The sequence below is a fragment of the Zalophus californianus genome, chromosome 2, assembly GCF_009762305.2.
Source record: "Zalophus californianus isolate mZalCal1 chromosome 2, mZalCal1.pri.v2, whole genome shotgun sequence".
NCBI lineage: Eukaryota > Metazoa > Chordata > Mammalia > Carnivora > Otariidae > Zalophus > Zalophus californianus.
The window spans coordinates 61,610,943-61,628,481 of NC_045596.1; the positions used below are offsets into that span (position 1 = coordinate 61,610,943).

At 44.0% G+C, this 17,539-nt stretch overlaps 1 protein-coding gene across 11 annotated transcripts in view; it reads left to right on the top strand.

Annotated features, from left to right (window-relative positions):
* SEPTIN11 (septin 11) overlaps nt 1-17,539 on the top strand; it is a 91,739-nt gene that overhangs the window by 61,882 nt on the left and 12,318 nt on the right. For all 11 annotated transcript variants that reach the window (XM_027598446.2, XM_027598444.2, XM_027598448.2 and 8 more), the window contains 4 exons: nt 848-1,034; nt 4,480-4,641; nt 8,737-8,833; nt 10,309-10,477. In XM_027598446.2, the coding sequence (XP_027454247.1) occupies nt 848-1,034; nt 4,480-4,641; nt 8,737-8,833; nt 10,309-10,477 (615 nt within the window). The remainder of the gene's footprint in view (nt 1-847; nt 1,035-4,479; nt 4,642-8,736; nt 8,834-10,308; nt 10,478-17,539) is intronic.

Consider the following 17,539-nt stretch of genomic DNA (forward strand, 5'->3'; position numbering starts at 1 on the left):
ACCTGAAAGTTTATAGCTTTTCCACAGTGACCTACCTAATGTATTGCTGAGTCCCTGGAGAACATCTGGTTTATTGAATGCATATTCCCAATATACTATTAATGATTATGGTCAGTTAATAGAATCATACGTAATTATTCAAAACAGATTTTAATTATGATTTGCTGAGAAGGGTTACAGCGTTTATCTTCCAATCATAAAATTTCAGAGTTGGAAGTAATCTTGAAGCTCCTAATCACCCAGGCCCCTCGGTTTATAGATGAAGCTCTGGAGGGAGCACGGAAGAGCTCCCACTAGGTGATACCATGGCCTAAAATTGAAAACCACTTTCCTTTTGTGCACCAAAGTCAATCAGTTGGCAGAGGCTGTCAGAATCACTTTATTAAGACAGATTCTGAGACTCCGTTTTGGCCCAGCAGGAAAGAATGCCACAATTTCTTAGCAGTGTCTTCCATGGGAAGTGACAGCATGGTTCACATATTTATAATCTCTGTTTTAAAGGATGAATGTTAGCCAGGAGAATACTAGGAAGAAGTCTGTTCTGGGTACGGGGGGGGGGCTAGCGTGAACAAAGGCACGGAGGCAGATGAAAGCTTCGTGTGTGTGACTGGGACAGACGCGGCGAGCCAGGGAGGGAGTGGGAGAGAGGAGCTTGAGAGATGTTCAGGCTCCAGAGGATGGAAGGCCTGGGATGCGCAGGTAAGGCTTTGGGGCTTTAGCTCTTAAGCAAAGGAGCCATTGGAGACTTTACAGAAGGATTGTCCTGCACTGAACTGCATGAGAGATTTATGGCTAGAAACATGCTCATTTGAAGGTGTGTTTTACAAAACATTCTTTTGCATTCTAGCTATAAGCCAATAGTGGAATATATTGATGCCCAGTTTGAGGCCTACCTGCAAGAGGAATTGAAGATCAAACGTTCTCTCTTCAACTACCACGACACCAGGATCCACGCATGCCTCTACTTCATTGCCCCCACCGGCCACTCCCTGAAGTCTCTGGATCTAGTCACCATGAAAAAGCTGGACAGCAAGGTACCCACTACCACGCTGGCCACTGTCCCCTCCTTTTAGATCACCTTTATCTGAAGGCCCTGATTTTTCTCCTTTTAATGTCATTCGGTTGTATTGTTTTGTTTTACAAGACTGTTTTCCAAGCAGTTTTAGGTTCACAGCAGGGTTAAGAGGAAGGTACAGAGATTCCCGTATACCCCTGCCCCCACATCAACACCCCCATCCGATGGGCACGTTGTCACAGCGGTGCACCTACGTTGACACATCAGCCCCCCAAAGTCCATGTTTATATTAGGGTTCCCTCTTGGTGGTGTACATTCTGTGGGCTGGGACACGTCTGTAAAGACCTGTATTCCTCATTATAGTATACAGAGTACTTTTCCTGCCCCAAAATTCCTCTGTGCTCTTGCCTAGTCATCCCTCCCCACTTCCTCCAACCCCGTCATTGTCTTTTCTGCTTTACAGAACAATAGGGTTTAGCAATGTGAGAAAAATGCTTCAAAACCTCTGGATGTTAGGCTAAACAAAATAAAACAAACAAACAAATAAAACCATGGAGCTCTTTACCAGGTATTTTTAGTTCTTTTTTTTTTTTTTTTTTTTTTTTTTAGGTATTTTTAGTTCTTAAATTAACACCAGTGGGTGCTCTGATGAGGAATTAAATAGTGGAGGCACCTAAAAGGTCATAGGAAGGGTTAAATTTAGGGAGATTGAAATACGAAGTCGCAATTTGTTTATTTTCTTAAAAGCTTTCTTTAAATTTCTTCGTTAAAAGTTTTTAAAAATTTGGCTTTAATATGAAGTTTTGAGTGGGAAAAAAAGTGTTAATTTTTTTTTTTTTTTAACTTCGGTGATAAGGGCAGTCCGGTTCCTTAGATTTAAAACAGAACTGTACCCGTGTGTTTTTACAAAGTAGTTTCCGTTTGACACCTGAGCTTTTCACATTAATAACCTCTCCCTTTCACAACATTTGAAGGAAAGTCCTGATAAATTTGATAACGTTTAGTGACCTACTTTACAATTAATTTGATTTTTTCATTTTGAAATAAATGGAAGACGGTACATTCTGAAAACAAAGAAGCAAATAACAATGGGAACGACCCCTCAAAAGAAGCTGTGGTGTTTTCTCTCCTAATCTTCTTTTTGAGTTCCACGAGGAGTCTTACCGTCTCTAGAGGGTTTTGTTGGGTGTTATTTTTTTGTCTAAACAACACTGTTGGAAAGATGCTCTCTCTCCAGAGGAACATGACAGAGAACACTCAGAAGACCAGCCTGTCCCCACGGCCTCTCTCTGAACTTGCGGCCAAAGTGCCGGCTGTGGCTGACTCAGAGCCAGGCTCCCGGGCTTCCAGCGCGTGCAGATGCCTGGGTTTACAGAAACATGGTCTGATGGCCTGAGTGGATTACTGCAGCTGTAGTGCTCTCCCGAGAACACACGGAAACCCTTCTCCATCACATTTGTTTCAGCTGCATTTAGCCACAGATGGCGGAGGGATCTGGGCCACGAGGCAGGCTCCCTGTGCTGTCCTGTCCTGGCCACGGGGCTGGGGGACAGGCAGGGACGGAGGGGGTCTCCTGACTGAGGCCACGTCGGTGGGCCAAGCCAGGCTAATATTCAACAACAGGGTTATGCTTAGTAGAGTTGAGTTAAAAAGGGAAAAGAGGAGCGAAAATACAGCAAAGCAAATACAGCTGGAAACAAACTAACAAAAAAGTCCCCAGAAAGCAGGTTAAACTGCCTTCAAAGAATCACTATTGCTGTAGAGCTGGGCATGCTGGAGATCATCTGAAAATGGTATTTGCAAAAAGGTTTGTCGATACAAGCAAAGTGAAGAGTTTAGGCTCTTAACTATATAAGTCACAAATACATGATAATTTCAGAAAAGACTTTCAAGCACCTGCTACCAAGGAAGATTTTTTTTTTTTAAGTTTATTTATTTATTTGTCAGAGAGAGAGAGAGAGAGAACACAAGGAGGGGGAGCTTGAGAGGGAGAAGCAGGCTCCCTGCTGAGCAAGGAGTCCAATGCGGGACTCGATCCCAGAACCCTGGGATCATGACCTGAGCTGAAGGCAGACGCTTAACTGACAGAGCCACCCAGGCCCCCCAAGGAAGAAGATTTTAAATCTAAATTGCTTGGTTCATCTATCTACTCTGATCAGACTGGCCCAAGAAACTGTGAAGCTCTGCCATTTTGTCTGTGTAACATTGAATGCCAAGTGTGTACAAAAGATAGCCCGTAAGAACAACGGGCAGGTGTTTTGTTCCTTGGGTCCTGACCCACACATTTCCTCACCACCAGTATGTTTCTCGGTCTGTGACTTGCTGGATGAGACCAGGCACGATGAGGGTAGGAGTGGGTGGAGAAATAGGGGAAGAATAGGTTTTTTATCCACATGTCTCCTCATTGTGATGTATCAGGGATTTTGATTTGGCTCTTGGAATAAAAGGGGAAGCAAAGGAAGTAAAACATGATCACGAAAACCTCCTTAAAGACTCCCTCATTCTCTTGCTAGGACAGCTTTCTTACCAAGTCCATCCCTCTTTCCCCTGAGCTGGGTGGAGAGCACGGCCCCAGGTATCGGATGTCCGTAGTGTCTTACTGAAAGCTCTGTACCTACCACGGAGCAGAGGACAGTTAATCTTAAAAAAAGGAATTTAAAAAAAATGTGCTGTGTGGACAGTGCTGGGGAAAGTTGGAAGAATGACTGATGTTGGGGTTTGGGGCTTGTGCTTGAGGGTGTCCCTAGCTTTCACGCTGGGCTTTCTGCCACGGTTGTCAAACTCGGCCTTCTTCCTGGTCTTTGTAGCCTGTGCCCCGAAAGTGAGCCTTGTCTTTGGCACCAGGTCTCATTCTGGTATGAAGAAGTAATGTGATAGAAACCAGTGTTTCAAGAGAATTAGTTGGTATCATTTTGAAAACTTTAAAAGTAGGCGAAACTGTTTTTGTTTCAGTGAATACGTAGATTCTCCACTCCTAGCAGTCATTAGAAAAAAAAGAGGGTGTTATCCTGGGAGAGTTGGGTATGCCACTGTTCTGACTAACACAGTCTTGGCTATTACACTGTTAGGAACATGCAAAAATCAAGCTCCTAAAGTAGCTGGGAGGGGTCTAAAAGGAGTGGTTGGTTATTGAAAGAATAGGCTTTGTTATCGCCATTTGTCATAGAGTAACACTTCCTTTTACTCTGTAAAAAAAAAAAAAAAAAAAAATGAGGTAGCACAGAAGAGGAAATTACAAGTATGGTTTCAGTGCCGGATGGGAGGAAGTAAAAGTGTTCACAGATGGAGCTAAAAGATTATCCCATATCTTCTTAATTTTGCATCTGGGCAGAAAGTCTGATTTTCAATATCATCTCTGTTTTTTAAGTGAAGGTTAACAATTTTTGTTGTTTATTATGTTTCATTCATTTGTCTTGTTTTTCTTACATTGGAATTGTGTAAAAATAGATGTGTTTGTTTTATAGGTGAACATCATTCCAATAATTGCAAAAGCTGACACCATTGCCAAAAATGAACTGCACAAATTCAAGAGTAAGATCATGAGTGAACTGGTCAGCAATGGAGTCCAGATATATCAGTTCCCCACAGATGAAGAAACGGTGGCGGAGATTAATGCAACAATGAGCGTAAGTCCTCAAGTTAGGAAGAACCTACCAGTAATTTTCCTGAAAGCTTTTCCTGGTAGCAGCATTGTAGAGTGACTAGAACCCTGGACCGGGAATCTGATTCTTCACTGTGGTCCAGCCCTGTCACTATGGCGAGGCATTTAAACACCCTGCTCCTCAGTGTCTCTATCTGTCAAATGGGAAAGTTAGGCAAGCTAATCTCCAGTTTCCTTCCCACTCCAACAGGTAAGATTTCTACAGCCAATCTCGTGGGAAGGGAATGCCTGCCCGGCACCATGTCATACAAAGCGGCTTACAGGAAATAGATCTCTGCTTGTTTCTGGCATTGTTGGCGGAAATATGTCCACCTGCCTCATTTTGGCTTCTGTGATGGGTTCCTGCCTTTCCCTCCTTTCTGCTTCTCCTACCCTTTCCTGAACCCTTGGGTTAACTGGCAGTCGAGGTATAATTTCTTCACCTCACAGGCAGGATGGTCAGAAGAGAAAGGACTAAAGCTTCAGCAATTCTTAGTTGCACCTGCGATATGATGTCTTGTGGTGAGCCTCCATGCTGCCCGCTGACACCTGAATCTTTCCCACTGCCTCTTTTGTATCTCACAGCCATAGCTCCTCTCTTGGCCACAATTACTATACATTTTTTTTTCACTTAGGAATGCATAACTTTTGTAAAAGTAGCGTTCTTTGCACATAGTAGATGCCCACTGATGGTTTTTGGAATTCTTAAAATTGTAGGTTAGCTTCAGTGAAATGCAATTAGAAGCTATTAAATAAGTTGCCTTTCCCTGGATACATGCTAAAAAATGATCCAAAAGTATGCTATTGGCAGCAGAAGTCAGTCTAAGTTGTGGTAGGTTGAGCTATGTTCTACTTCCCTTAGATCTGGTCATGAAAAGTGTCTAATGAAGTCATTAAATGCACCAAAGGCACTGTTTTTTTTAATTAACAGCTTTATTGAGATATAATTGATATACTGTACAATTTACCCATTTAAAGCATGTAATTCAGTGGTTTTTAGTATATTCACAGGGTTGTACAACCATTGCTACCATCAATTTTAGAACCTTTTCGTCACCCCAAAAAGAAATTGTGTACCTTTTAGCAGTCAACCCTCTAACCATTCCAGCCCTAGGCAGCCACCACTCGACTTTCTTATCTCTATAGATTTGCCTATGCTAGGCATTTCATATGAAGGGGACTCCTACTGAAGCTCATCTGGAGACTTAAATGACTTAGTCAAAGCCAGCTAATAGCAGCACTGAGATTTCAACCCTGGTCCCACATCTGTGTTGTTTGCCATCATAATTTAGGAGAACAGGGTTATAACACAAAAATTGTTTCTTCAGTTCAACATATGGACTTTTCTATGTAGCGCTTAAGTTATTCCTGATATGCCTAGGACTTTGGAAGCCAGTGCAGCTCCTCCCCTCTCTGGGACTGTTGTATGAATTTAAAATTTAGGAGCTCATTAAAGCAAAGATAGCCCAGCTCCACTCTGTCCTAGTCTGGTCACACTCTGAGTTGTATGACCCACTGTGGCTGCCATGCTCCTGTGGTCAGGATAGTAAAGGCTTTGGAACTTCTGGAAACTGGAGAGCAGGCTCTTCCTGAGGAGATGGCCTGAGGGGGTGTGAAAGGAAGGTTGTCATAGGGGAGAGTGACTGCTCTTATTCAAAAGACAGAGCTGAAACCAACAGTGAATGGCAGTGAGGGGTTTGGCCATCAGGACCACCGCAGCGTAGCAAACACCCCGTGGAAGGAGCGTGTTCCCACTGCCGGGGGGTGGACCACAGATTCTGAATCAAAGTGCTTAGAACAGCTGTGGCAGAAGGAGTTCCTAAGCAGGATCGAAACAGGTAGCATGTGAGGTCTCCTCCACATCTAGAACTCTCTGGTTGTGGGTACCGAGAGCTCTCTTAATAATCATAGCACCTGACGTTTCTGACATCTGTGGAGCATTTACTGTGCACCAGCTGCTGCGCGAGGCTTTATTTACATTTAGTGCCCACACCAATCCCGTGGGTAGGTACTCAGGTGAGAGGAGACCGCAGCCCACCCCTCACATGGCACAGCTGTCAGCGGGGCCGGTGGGAGTGACGCCCGTGGAGCAGCGAGCTCGTGTTACGGCGTTGTCAGGAGCTCGGGCAGGGCAGCACTGGTTTATTCTGCTGCAGAGCCATGATTTGGGATGTCAGTGTAGGATTTGAGAAATAACGTGAATGAATATCATCTAATTTTCTCTTTATCTCCCTCCCCATCCTCTTAAGTCATTTTGGATGGTCATGCAACTAAATTCGTGTTAAATTTCTTGGAAAGAAAATAGCTGTGAATCTTGGCTCTTTCTCTCTTTATCTGATTAATCGAGCTGGTTGTCCCAAATTAATCTTGTTCTTCAACAAGAAATTGTTTTTTAGGCTCTCCATTGCAAGCAATTCCTAGTGATGAAATCCCACGTGATAGGTGGAAAACAGATTTCTTTGGCAGTTGCTTTTGTCCCTCAGGGTGAGCAGAGAAAACGGTTTTCTTGGGTCATTACACCAAAATGTTGGCCGGAAGGGTCCTGGTGCTCCTCAACTTCAGGGAACATGTTACAGTTCCAGAATCAGAGTCTGAGAAAGAGAATGTGTTTCCTTCCTTTCTCCAGAGTGTGAGATGAACCAGAAAATAGAACTATCCTCAGCATCAGTGAAATACCACTTGGGCAGCCTGGGCTGAGAGTTATGCCCTCTGTGGGAGAGGATTTGGCTTTGAAACATTCTTGTCTTTCTCAGCTTCTCTGCAGTAGAAGAGCAGTGGATCAAGGAACTCGAGATAATACGTCTCGGAACATCCATTTCAAATCTTCTTATTCTTATATGCTAATAGAAAAAAGGTGGAATTGCTATCTGTTCTATCCCCTACTCCCAGAATGTAGACATACGTACCAAAGAAGTCAATGTGGAACAGTCCGTTGTCTTGAACACCACCTCTGCTTGAGATAAGTCTGGGCTGCAAGGCTTGGGCCAGTAATTTGGGCTAAAGTGTATTTCTGACTTGAATTTTGTGCAATGGCCAACTATCTAAACCAATGCTGTTCAATAGAAATATAATATGAGTCACACAACTAATTTAACATTTTCCAGTAGTCACATTTAAAAAGGTAAAAAGGGGGCGGGGGCGCCTGGGTGGCTCAGTCAGTTAAGCATTGGACTCTTGGTTTCGGCTTAGGTCCTGATCTCAGGGTTGTAAGATCAAGCCCCATGTTGGGCTCTGTGCTCAGCATAGAGTCTGCTTGGAATTATTTGTCCCTCTGCCCTTCCCTCTGGGCTCTCTCTCTCTCTGTCTCTCAAAATAAATAAAATCTTTAAAAAAATATGGCAGAAGTGGCATTATAAAAAAACAAAGTAAAAGGAAATGTGAAATTAATTTAAAAGTTTTACTGAATATATTCAAAATATTACCATTTCGACATGTAATCAATATAAAAATTAATGAGATACTTTGACAGTAAGTCTTTGAAATCCAATGTATATTTTATAATTACAGCATATCCCAATTTGGGTGAATACTCAAGTTGCTTCTAACATACTTGAAAGTTTTTCAATATGAACTAACTACCAAAGAGATAAGTTTCCTCTAATGTTTGCGTCCACATTGAGCAAACTGGTTCTTCTTTTAGAAGATTTGAGTTTGAAGCAAAATGAAGTCCCCAAACAACAGAATTTTATCTAACGGAAAAATATTTTATCTTCCATTTTAAAATTTAAATGTAAATGAATTAAAAGTAAATAAAATTAAAAATTCAGTGTCTTAATCCCACAAGCCCCATTTCAAGTGCTCAGTGGCCACACATATTAGTGGCTGTGGTCTTGTACAACACGAGTCTGAAGCTTCCTGTGTGGGTGCAGACTCCTACCGTTTCCCTTGAAGCTAGCTCCTATCACCTAGTCCGTATTTGGTTGTAGAAAGGGTGGGGTGCACGCAACCCAACCCCAGAGCCCCGTGCCTCTCCTCCCTCTCCTCCCCTCCCTCCCTGTTTTCTCCTGCTGCTAAGTGAGGCCTGCAGAAGAGGGCGGAGCTGGAGAAGGTAACTCGTCTCTGTCCTTGTGTCGCTTCACAGGTCCATCTCCCATTTGCAGTGGTCGGCAGCACCGAAGAAGTGAAGATCGGCAACAAGATGGCCAAGGCCAGGCAGTACCCCTGGGGTGTGGTGCAGGGTAGGTGCACAGTACGGGAAGGGTGTCTTCACATTTAACCTCTGTGGTGACTGTCCACTTTCCTTCCTTCCCTGCTGTGTTTGGGGAGGTGCTCAGCTGTAGGCAGGAGGAAGGGAGCAGTAGGGTTATACCCATGACAGTTGTCAAGCGAGGAAGCAAGACACGGTGACCAGGTAGGTAGACCGTGGGGAGCGGTGAGTGCAGAGCCCTAGTGCCAGTGAGGCAGCCCCTCAAGAGTGTTGGCTTGTGTGGCAAATTCAGTATACATTCCTGATAGAAAAGAGTTCTTGCCTAGTAGTTTCAACCACTCTCATACCAGTTTCATCGGCAAAGTATAAGAAAGCTGCAAAACGTTTCTTGTAAATAAGAGGATACTTGTTTCTCCATTATCTCTGGAAAACTTGTCTTCCAGTTAAATATTATCTCAGTAAATTATAAGGCTATCTGACCTAGTTTGGCACTGTGGGACATGACCACAGGCTCTGATCTAAAGAAGCTTCCCATATGTTGCTTGGCTGGGCAAGGACTCTGTTACCTGCCCTTGTACCTTTTTTTTTTTTTTTTTAGATTTTTTTTTTTTTTTTTTAATTTATTTGACAGAGAGAGACATAGCAAGAGAGGGAACATAAGCAGGGGGAGCAGGAGAGGGAGAAGCAGGCTTCCTGCTGAGCAGGGAGCCCGATGCGGGGCTCGATCCCAGGACCCTGGGATCAGGACCTGAGCCGAAGGCAGACACTTAACGACTGAGCCACCCAGGTGCCCCTACCCTTGTACCTTTTGAAGGAAGATGCCCAATGCTAGAGGTTAAGTAGGATCACTACAGAAAATTCCTTCATTGGTTTAAGATCTATCAGTCCTCCTTTTCTTTTGTTCTGAATAAAGGCAATAAATCTGTGAGAAGTGAGAAGAAATTACACCTTTGGGATTCCTGGGAAAGTTTTAATTTTTATGAATATTACCTATTTTTCTACAGTAGAACTTTTTTCATAGTGTTGATAAAATTTAAAGAAGCGATATGTAAGAACTGCCTTGTATACTTCCAGGGGGCATGGAGTAGTGGAAATAGACCTGGCTTTGCAGCCTGATGTTGGGGTGTTTAAATGTAGACTCTGCTACCTCTACTCAGGAGGTCAGCGTGCTTATCACAGCCTTGCTTCTGCATCTGCAAGGCAAGAGTCGCAACGCCTACTTGGCAGAATTATTCTGAAGAGTAAAGACCATATTTACACACTTCCTCCCGCAGTGCCCTGCCTCGAGCAGGCCCTCTGCAGTCACTCCTGTCATCAGTGTCATGGTCTGCGTTGTCGGCAATCTTGTCCTCATTGGAAAGGTGAGGCGAATCCAGTAAAGGTCTTCAGGTGGCTTTGAGACTTCAGAGATTTCAGGAGCAATGGTGATCACCTCTTGAAAGTGTCACTTCAGATTTTCAGGGACATCGTTGCTAATAGCCACCCCCACCTTCCCATCTCTCGCAGTTGAGAATGAAAACCATTGTGATTTCGTGAAACTTCGGGAGATGCTGATCCGTGTGAACATGGAAGATTTGCGAGAGCAGACTCACACCCGCCATTATGAATTGTATCGGCGCTGTAAGCTCGAGGAGATGGGTTTCAAGGACACTGACCCTGACAGCAAGCCTTTCAGGTATGAGGGCACCTAGCAATCAGCTGTTCTCCAGATAGTGGCTTGAGTGGTGTGTTGGTGCATCATGGAAATGCTTATTGGATTGGGGCACCTGGGTGACTCAGTTAAGTGGCCGACTCTTGATTTCAGCTCGGGTTATGATCTCAGGGTTGTGAGATCCATCTCCACGTTGGGCTCCGTGGTCAGTGGGGAGTCTGCTTCAGGATTCTCACCCCCTGCCCTTCCCTCTGCATGGGCACAGGTGTGCGCGTGCAGATATGCGTGTGTGTGCACGCGCGCGCGCACACACACACTCTCTATCTCTCTCTCAAATAAATAATCTTTCAAAAAAAGAAATGCTTGTTGGATTAAGATATCAGTGACAGAGGGACCTGGTGGGGACACCTTAGTAGCATAATTTCCAGGCATCGTGATCACCACTTTATTGGCATTATCTCAACTACCCCATGTAGTTGCTGTCATTATCCTCCTCATTTACAGGCCAGGACACTAAGGTACGGAAAGTGTAAACAACCTCCCAGGGCCCTATAAGTAGGAAGTGAACCCCTGCTCTGAACCACTCTACTCGCAGAGGCACAGGGCCCAGCGCAGGCGTTTACCGAGTCATGGCCACTCACTTCAGCATGCCGTGCTCGTGGCTGCCGGCCAGGTCTCTCTTCCCAAGGCTCTTCCCAGCTCTCAGTGGTTCAGCACAATGCTAGCTACTAATGAGGAGGAAAGGGAATAACTTGTAGAAAATGTCTTGTGTATTTTCCCACATCATCGATGGATGGAGACCCAGAGGCCCAACGTGAAGGGGAGAATACTAAAATTAATGTAGACTTAGCAGCCTAACAAAGGCCCCGTCCCTGTCAGAACCTGGTGGTGGGGGAGGGGCGGCAGGGGCTGAGTACCTTGGCCACGGAGTGGTAAGGGCAGGTGGGGCTTCCGGGCCAGATTTACCACCTCCGGGCTCAGCAGAGGATTGGCTTTGTCCTTCCTGGGCCCACACAGCAGTCTTAATGGAGATTTCAGTTGAGGTGATGCGAGGTGTGTCTGGGCACGGAGTAGGGGCCGCAGTTCCTTGGAAGACACTTATTTCCTCCTCTGCTGCCTCTGTTTTTGGCATTTAAATTAAAATTCCTCCTGCAAGCCCAGGGTAAGTGCCCACCAGGAGGCGGCGTTGCGGGGCGGTTCCGGCTGGCTTCCGCAAGGCCTCCCTGACTTCCTGGGCTCTGGGACGGTGGCGGATGTCATCCAGGCCTTCTGATTTGTAGACAGTATGCTTTATTCACACATCTGCTGCTCCCCATTTGGTCTCGTTTCTTCTGGCCTAAGGTTTCTTTGTTTTGCTTTGTTTTGTTTTTATACCTCACTATAATCTCACATTCATTTATTTTTTTATTGAGGAATAATTAACCCACAGTATTAGTTTCAGACGTCCAACACAGTGCTTCAGTAATTCTAGGCAGTACTCAGTGCGCACCATGCGAAGTGTGGTCACCGTACAACATTAGTATAGTATCATTGACTGTGTTCCCTGTGGTGTACTTTCCATCGCCGTGACTGATTTGTTTTACAACTGGTACAAACTTGATCTGTTTCTATCTTCTTTTATTTATATCCAGCGTCCTCTTTATTTCACCTATCACACCCTTTCCCCCCACGACCACCAGTCTGTTCTTTGTATTTTAGAGTCTGGTTTTTGTTTGTTACTTTGCTCATTTGTTTTTGTTTTAAAGATTTATTTATTCACTTGAGAGAGGGAAAGAGAGAGAGAGAGAGAGAGAGAGAGAGAGCAAGCAGGAGGAGGGGCAGAGGGAGAGCGAGAGCACACTGAGCACAGAGTCTGACTCGGAACCCAGTCCCACGAGCTGGGATCATGCCGAGCTGAAACCAAGAGGTGGACGCTTAACCGACTAAGCCACTCAGGTGCCCCTATTCCTCTGTCTTGTTTTTTAGATTCCACACATAAGTGAAATCACATGGTATTTGTCTTTTTCTGCCTGACTTATTTCACTTAGCATGAGTTCCATCCATCTTGTCATAAACAGCAAGATCTAATTCTTTTTTTATAGCTGGATAATATTCCATTGTGGATATATGCCACATTTTCTTTGTCCATCCACTTATTGATGGATGCTTAGGTTGCTTCCCTATCTTGGCTTTTGTAAGTAATATTCAATAAACATAAGGTGCATATATCTTTTCAAATTAATATTTTTATTTTCTTTGGATAAATATCCAGTAGTACAATTGTTAGATTGCATGATATTTCTATTTTTAATTTTCTGAGGAACTGCCACACTTTTCCAGAGTGGCTGCACCAGTTTACATTTCCACCAGCAGTGCGTAAGGGTTTCCTTTTCTCCACATCCTCGCCAACACTAGTTATTTCTTGTCTTTTTGACACTAGCCATGAGGCAATATCTCATTGTGGTTTTGATTTACGTTTCCCTGATGATGAGCAATGTTGAGCATCTTTTCATGTGTCTGTTGGCCGTCTGCATGTCTTCTTTGGAAAAATGTTCAGATCCTCTGCCTATTTTTTAATTGGATTTTTTTGGTGTTGAGTCATGTAAGTTCTTTATATAGTTTGGATATTAACCCCTTATCAGCTACCTCATTTGCACATATCTTCGCCATGCAATAGGTTGCCTTTTAGTTTTGTTGATGCTTTCCTTGGCTTTGCAAAAGCTTTTTATTTTGATGTAGTCCCAGTAGTTTATTTTTGCTTTTGTTTCCCTTGCCTGAGGAGACATAGCTAGAAAGAAAAAGCTGGAGGGATCACAATCCCAGATTTCAAGATACGTTTCAAAGCTGTAGTAATTGAAACTGTGGTCCTGGCACGAAAATACACAGAGAGATCAGTGGAACAGGATAGAGAGCCAGAAATAAACTCACACTCACATGGTCAGTTACTTTACGACAAATGAGGCAGGAATATGCGATGGGGGAACGAGAGTCTCTTCAACAAATGGTGTTGGGAAAACTGGACAGCTACATGCAAAAGAATGAAACTGGACCACTTTCTTATACCATACACAAATATAAACTCAAAATGGATTAAAGACGTAAATGTGAGAGCTGAAGCCATAAACTAGAAGAGACCACAGGCAGTTTCTCTGACATTGGCTATAGCAACATTTTGTGGACATGTCTCCTCAGGCAAGGGAAGCAAAAGCAAAAATAAAGTATTGGGGGACTGAGGTTTCCTTTTTGATAATGAAAAGGGGGAATAGATTATAAATATACATCCAAAGCCTTTACTCTTTTCCCTATATAAAAAAAATAAGTAGAGAAAAGTAGACTTTCTGAAATACTTGCTATCATTTCAGTTACTGGGAACTCTGGAAATGGTTTGTCCATCGTTTAAACTCAGGTGTACATCTTGGTGCAAGCAAGATCATTGGGAGCATCAAAACTGGCTTTGAATCAACTGACTTGGCAAATAGGAAGGTGAAATCAACTTGGTTTTCCATTTCTTGAGAACCACTACTTTAAAAGGGGCTCAGACTTTCCCTCTGAGGCATCTCCAGCATCCCCAGCACTTCCTATGAGCCTCGGACCACACTGAAGGGGGGGATGGGGGTGCAGTGAGGGGACCCTGCTTGAAAGATGACACAGTTAAGGAAAAGCAAAAACTGCAGCTGATTTGAGTGGCTTTCCAGAATTTCATCTAAAAAGTCCTCGTTCCCGGATGCTCTTAGATTTTTTTCCATGGGAATTTTGGGTGAGCTGAGAGGGGTGTAAGTATATTCTCAAAGCAGAGGCTTTCTGTGCAGGTGTACAATGAAGTCCATCCTTCCCTTTGAGCACCCTGTGTCTACTCTTTGTCCTCCAAGCCCCTCTTGTGTTTATGAAGCAGACAGTGACCTCTAAAACCAAGGCTAGGAAGGGGCAGCCATCACTCGAATATATGGTACAGTGTGAAGCAAAAGCAGGGTGAACACAGTAACAGGCTGTATGAAAGCCTGGGAAGTACATGGGAGGCCGTAAAGCTGAGGTCGTCCCTGCTCGTGTCCTTGAATCTGCCTCAACTCAGAGTTGTCCTGTGGCAGAATCTCTGTATCTGTCTACGTACCTGTCCAGATGTCAGCTTGCTTTCCCCTGTGCCCATCTTTCCCACCTGCTGCCCTATAGCCTTCTGGACCTTCTCTGCACCCATGTCTCCCTTCCCCGGACCTCAGTCGCTTTGTGGCTAGTGTCTGGAGAAGAGGAGGGGGACATAGGACCCAAGTGGGGACCGCACCGATCTTGGTCCTGCTGCTTTTCTTCTGAGACACCATTGCCCTTTTCCCAACAGTTCCCATCCAAACTGCCCATTCCTTATCTCAGAATACCCCCTTTTCCTGAAAGGAAAAGGTCACGAAAAGGGCTTAGTAACCACCATTCTTTCAAGAGATCACAAAGTTTTCAGGTCCATGAGACCCATTTGTTTGAGGGGAACATGTAGACCTCGGTTCACCAGCTGTGCAGTGTAGTGGGTAGAACTCCTGTCTGAGCTTCTTCATTGTGTGACCTAGACAGATGACTAAACATTTGTATCCAGGTTTCTTCATCTAGGAAATAGGGGATAGTTAGTAATACCCACCTTACTGGGTTATTGTGAGGACTGATGAATTCTCGTGTGTAAATTGCTTCATAAACACTGGTGATGTGTTCTTCTGGGGCATGCCCTTCACCAGGTGGTTCCTGGGGATTGGAACAGAGAGAGAATTATGTTGTGTGAATTACCAGAATAAAGTCTGAACTGAACTACCTGTACTCAGTTCTCCTTCCCCTTGACTTCCGTGAGTGACACCTATCCCTGCCTAGGGCTGTTAAGAAAATGAGAAGAGGGGCGCCTGGGTGGCTCAGTCAGAGGAGCATGTGACCCCTAATGTCAGGGTTGTGAGTTCGAGCCCCACATTGGGTGTAGAGATTACTTAAAAATAAAATCTTAATTAAAAAAGTGAGAAAATGAGAAGATAGAATTTGTGGTTTCAATCCAGCTTAAAACCTCATGAAAAAATTGCATATTTCACACTGAGAAAAGGGTGTAAATAATTACAATTAAAAATTAAGTTGAAAGAGCTAAAAATTGCCAAAGACGTCATCCCGTTAGGGATCTGTGAGTGGATGACAGAACCAGTTCCTTCTCAACTGGTTTTTACTGACTGGAAGCATTAGTGAGGGTTTCTGGTGTCTCTCGTTTGCAACTCAACTGCCAGAGGCTTCTGGGGACTCTGACCCCATGAGTGTGTGGTTGTTCGAAGTCATTTCTCAGTATTTCTCTGTAGTTGTGACTCCTTGGAGTAGGGTCTTATGATTTCCTGAGTGTTGCTTATCATTTCCAGTGTCAGAGTTCAAAACCTGGTTCATATCCTAGGACACAGTGATGGCCTGAGTAGCATTTGTGGAGACTGCTTTCCTGTTCTGGCCCGGATGCTGAGGCTGCACTGAGTCTCCTGGCCAAGCCTGTCTGGCCAGGCGTAGTGTTAGTTGATAACCTTTTTCGAGGACACGGGCTTTCTGACTTTGGGTGGCAACCTTCACTATAAATGGGTTCTGTATCATGATCCAGTATACAAATTTGGAAGTACAACTGCTCTTATTGTTTGCAGCACACTCTGGTATTTTCTATCCTATTCTGTTAAACTTTTTCATTTAACATATTGGTTAAGACCCTCACTTGGGTCATGACCCATAGCTTGAAAACGTATCTCCAGAAACCGGAGCATAAGTTAGGTTGTGGCTGGGACTGCATAAGACAAGAGTTATCGTGAGGGTTCTCGTATTCTAGGTAGCATTACCTAAAGTACATTCTCTCTGTGCGTTACTTAAAAAGTTTCCACGATTAAACAGTTTTGGGGAGCTCTAAGTTAATAAACAGTTTCTTGTACGTAAGGACTTTTAGAGCATTTAAAACAAGCAGTGGTTGGCAGACGACTTACATCAGATCACCTGGAAGCATTTTAAAAATACAGATTATTTTGTCTTCGCCTGCCATCCTGAGTCAGCACTTCCAGGAGTGGGGTTAGGAAACTGTTGAAAAGTCCAATAAAACATGCCCAGGCCAACCTGACATGCTGCCGGGCTTGCGAGCCACTGTGCATTGTGACTCTCCCAACAGGAGACCTCAAAGAGCGTTTTCCCTTTACTCTCTTGCCTCAGGAACCCCTCTTCTGAAGATCTCTTGAAACTAGTGATCTCCAGAATACATGTTGGGCAGTGTTGCTGTAAAAGGTGTTCCCCTCTTTGTTAGAAAGAAGTGGGTGGTTATATTCATAATCATAAAGTATCCCTCAAAGTTTTGTACCAGGGACAGGTCATCTTCTGCCTTTGGCAGTTCTGATCTAGATAAAGGTGATAAAGAGTTCATTAGATGCTAACAAGCAAGATCAAATTCATGAATTCTATCAATACATTTCTATATCTCTGTGGCTATAATTTAAGATTAAATTTCAAGTCCAAAGACTGCTATTAATATTAGCCAATGTCAACATTGGCCAAAATTGTTTTTGTTTCAAAAGATAATATGAAACTCTGGAAACTCAAAGTACTTGATTGTTCATTAACAGGTAGTGTTGAAATTCTTGAGGACAGGAGAACGTTTTTTTGTTTGTTTTTCTTTGAGAGAGAGTGCGCATGAGCATTGGGGGTAGGGGGAGTGCAGAGCAAGAGGGAGAGAATCTTAAGCAGCCTCCATGCCCAGCACAGAGTCTGACTCAGGGCTCGATGACCTGAGCCGAAGTCGAGTCAGACAGCCAATTGATTGAGCCACCCAGACGCCCCAGGAGAACATATTTTTAATCAACCAATGAAAGTGTTGATTACAGAATTATAAGCAATCCTAATGAACACACTTTCTAATTGTTTACATGCATTGTAAGTGTCCTGAATGTCCTTTTTCTCCTTCTAAAAGGAAAAGTGTGGGTGCAGGGAGGTGGCTCTGCATGGTGGCCAGGGTTATCCACGGGTGCTCTCCAGTTTGGAGTCAGCACTTCGGATGAATTCAGTCCACGGGTAAAGGTGGATAATCCTGCAGACCCGTGTTACTGTAACAAGTCTTGTTCTAGGGGAAACTGCAAGGGAGAAATA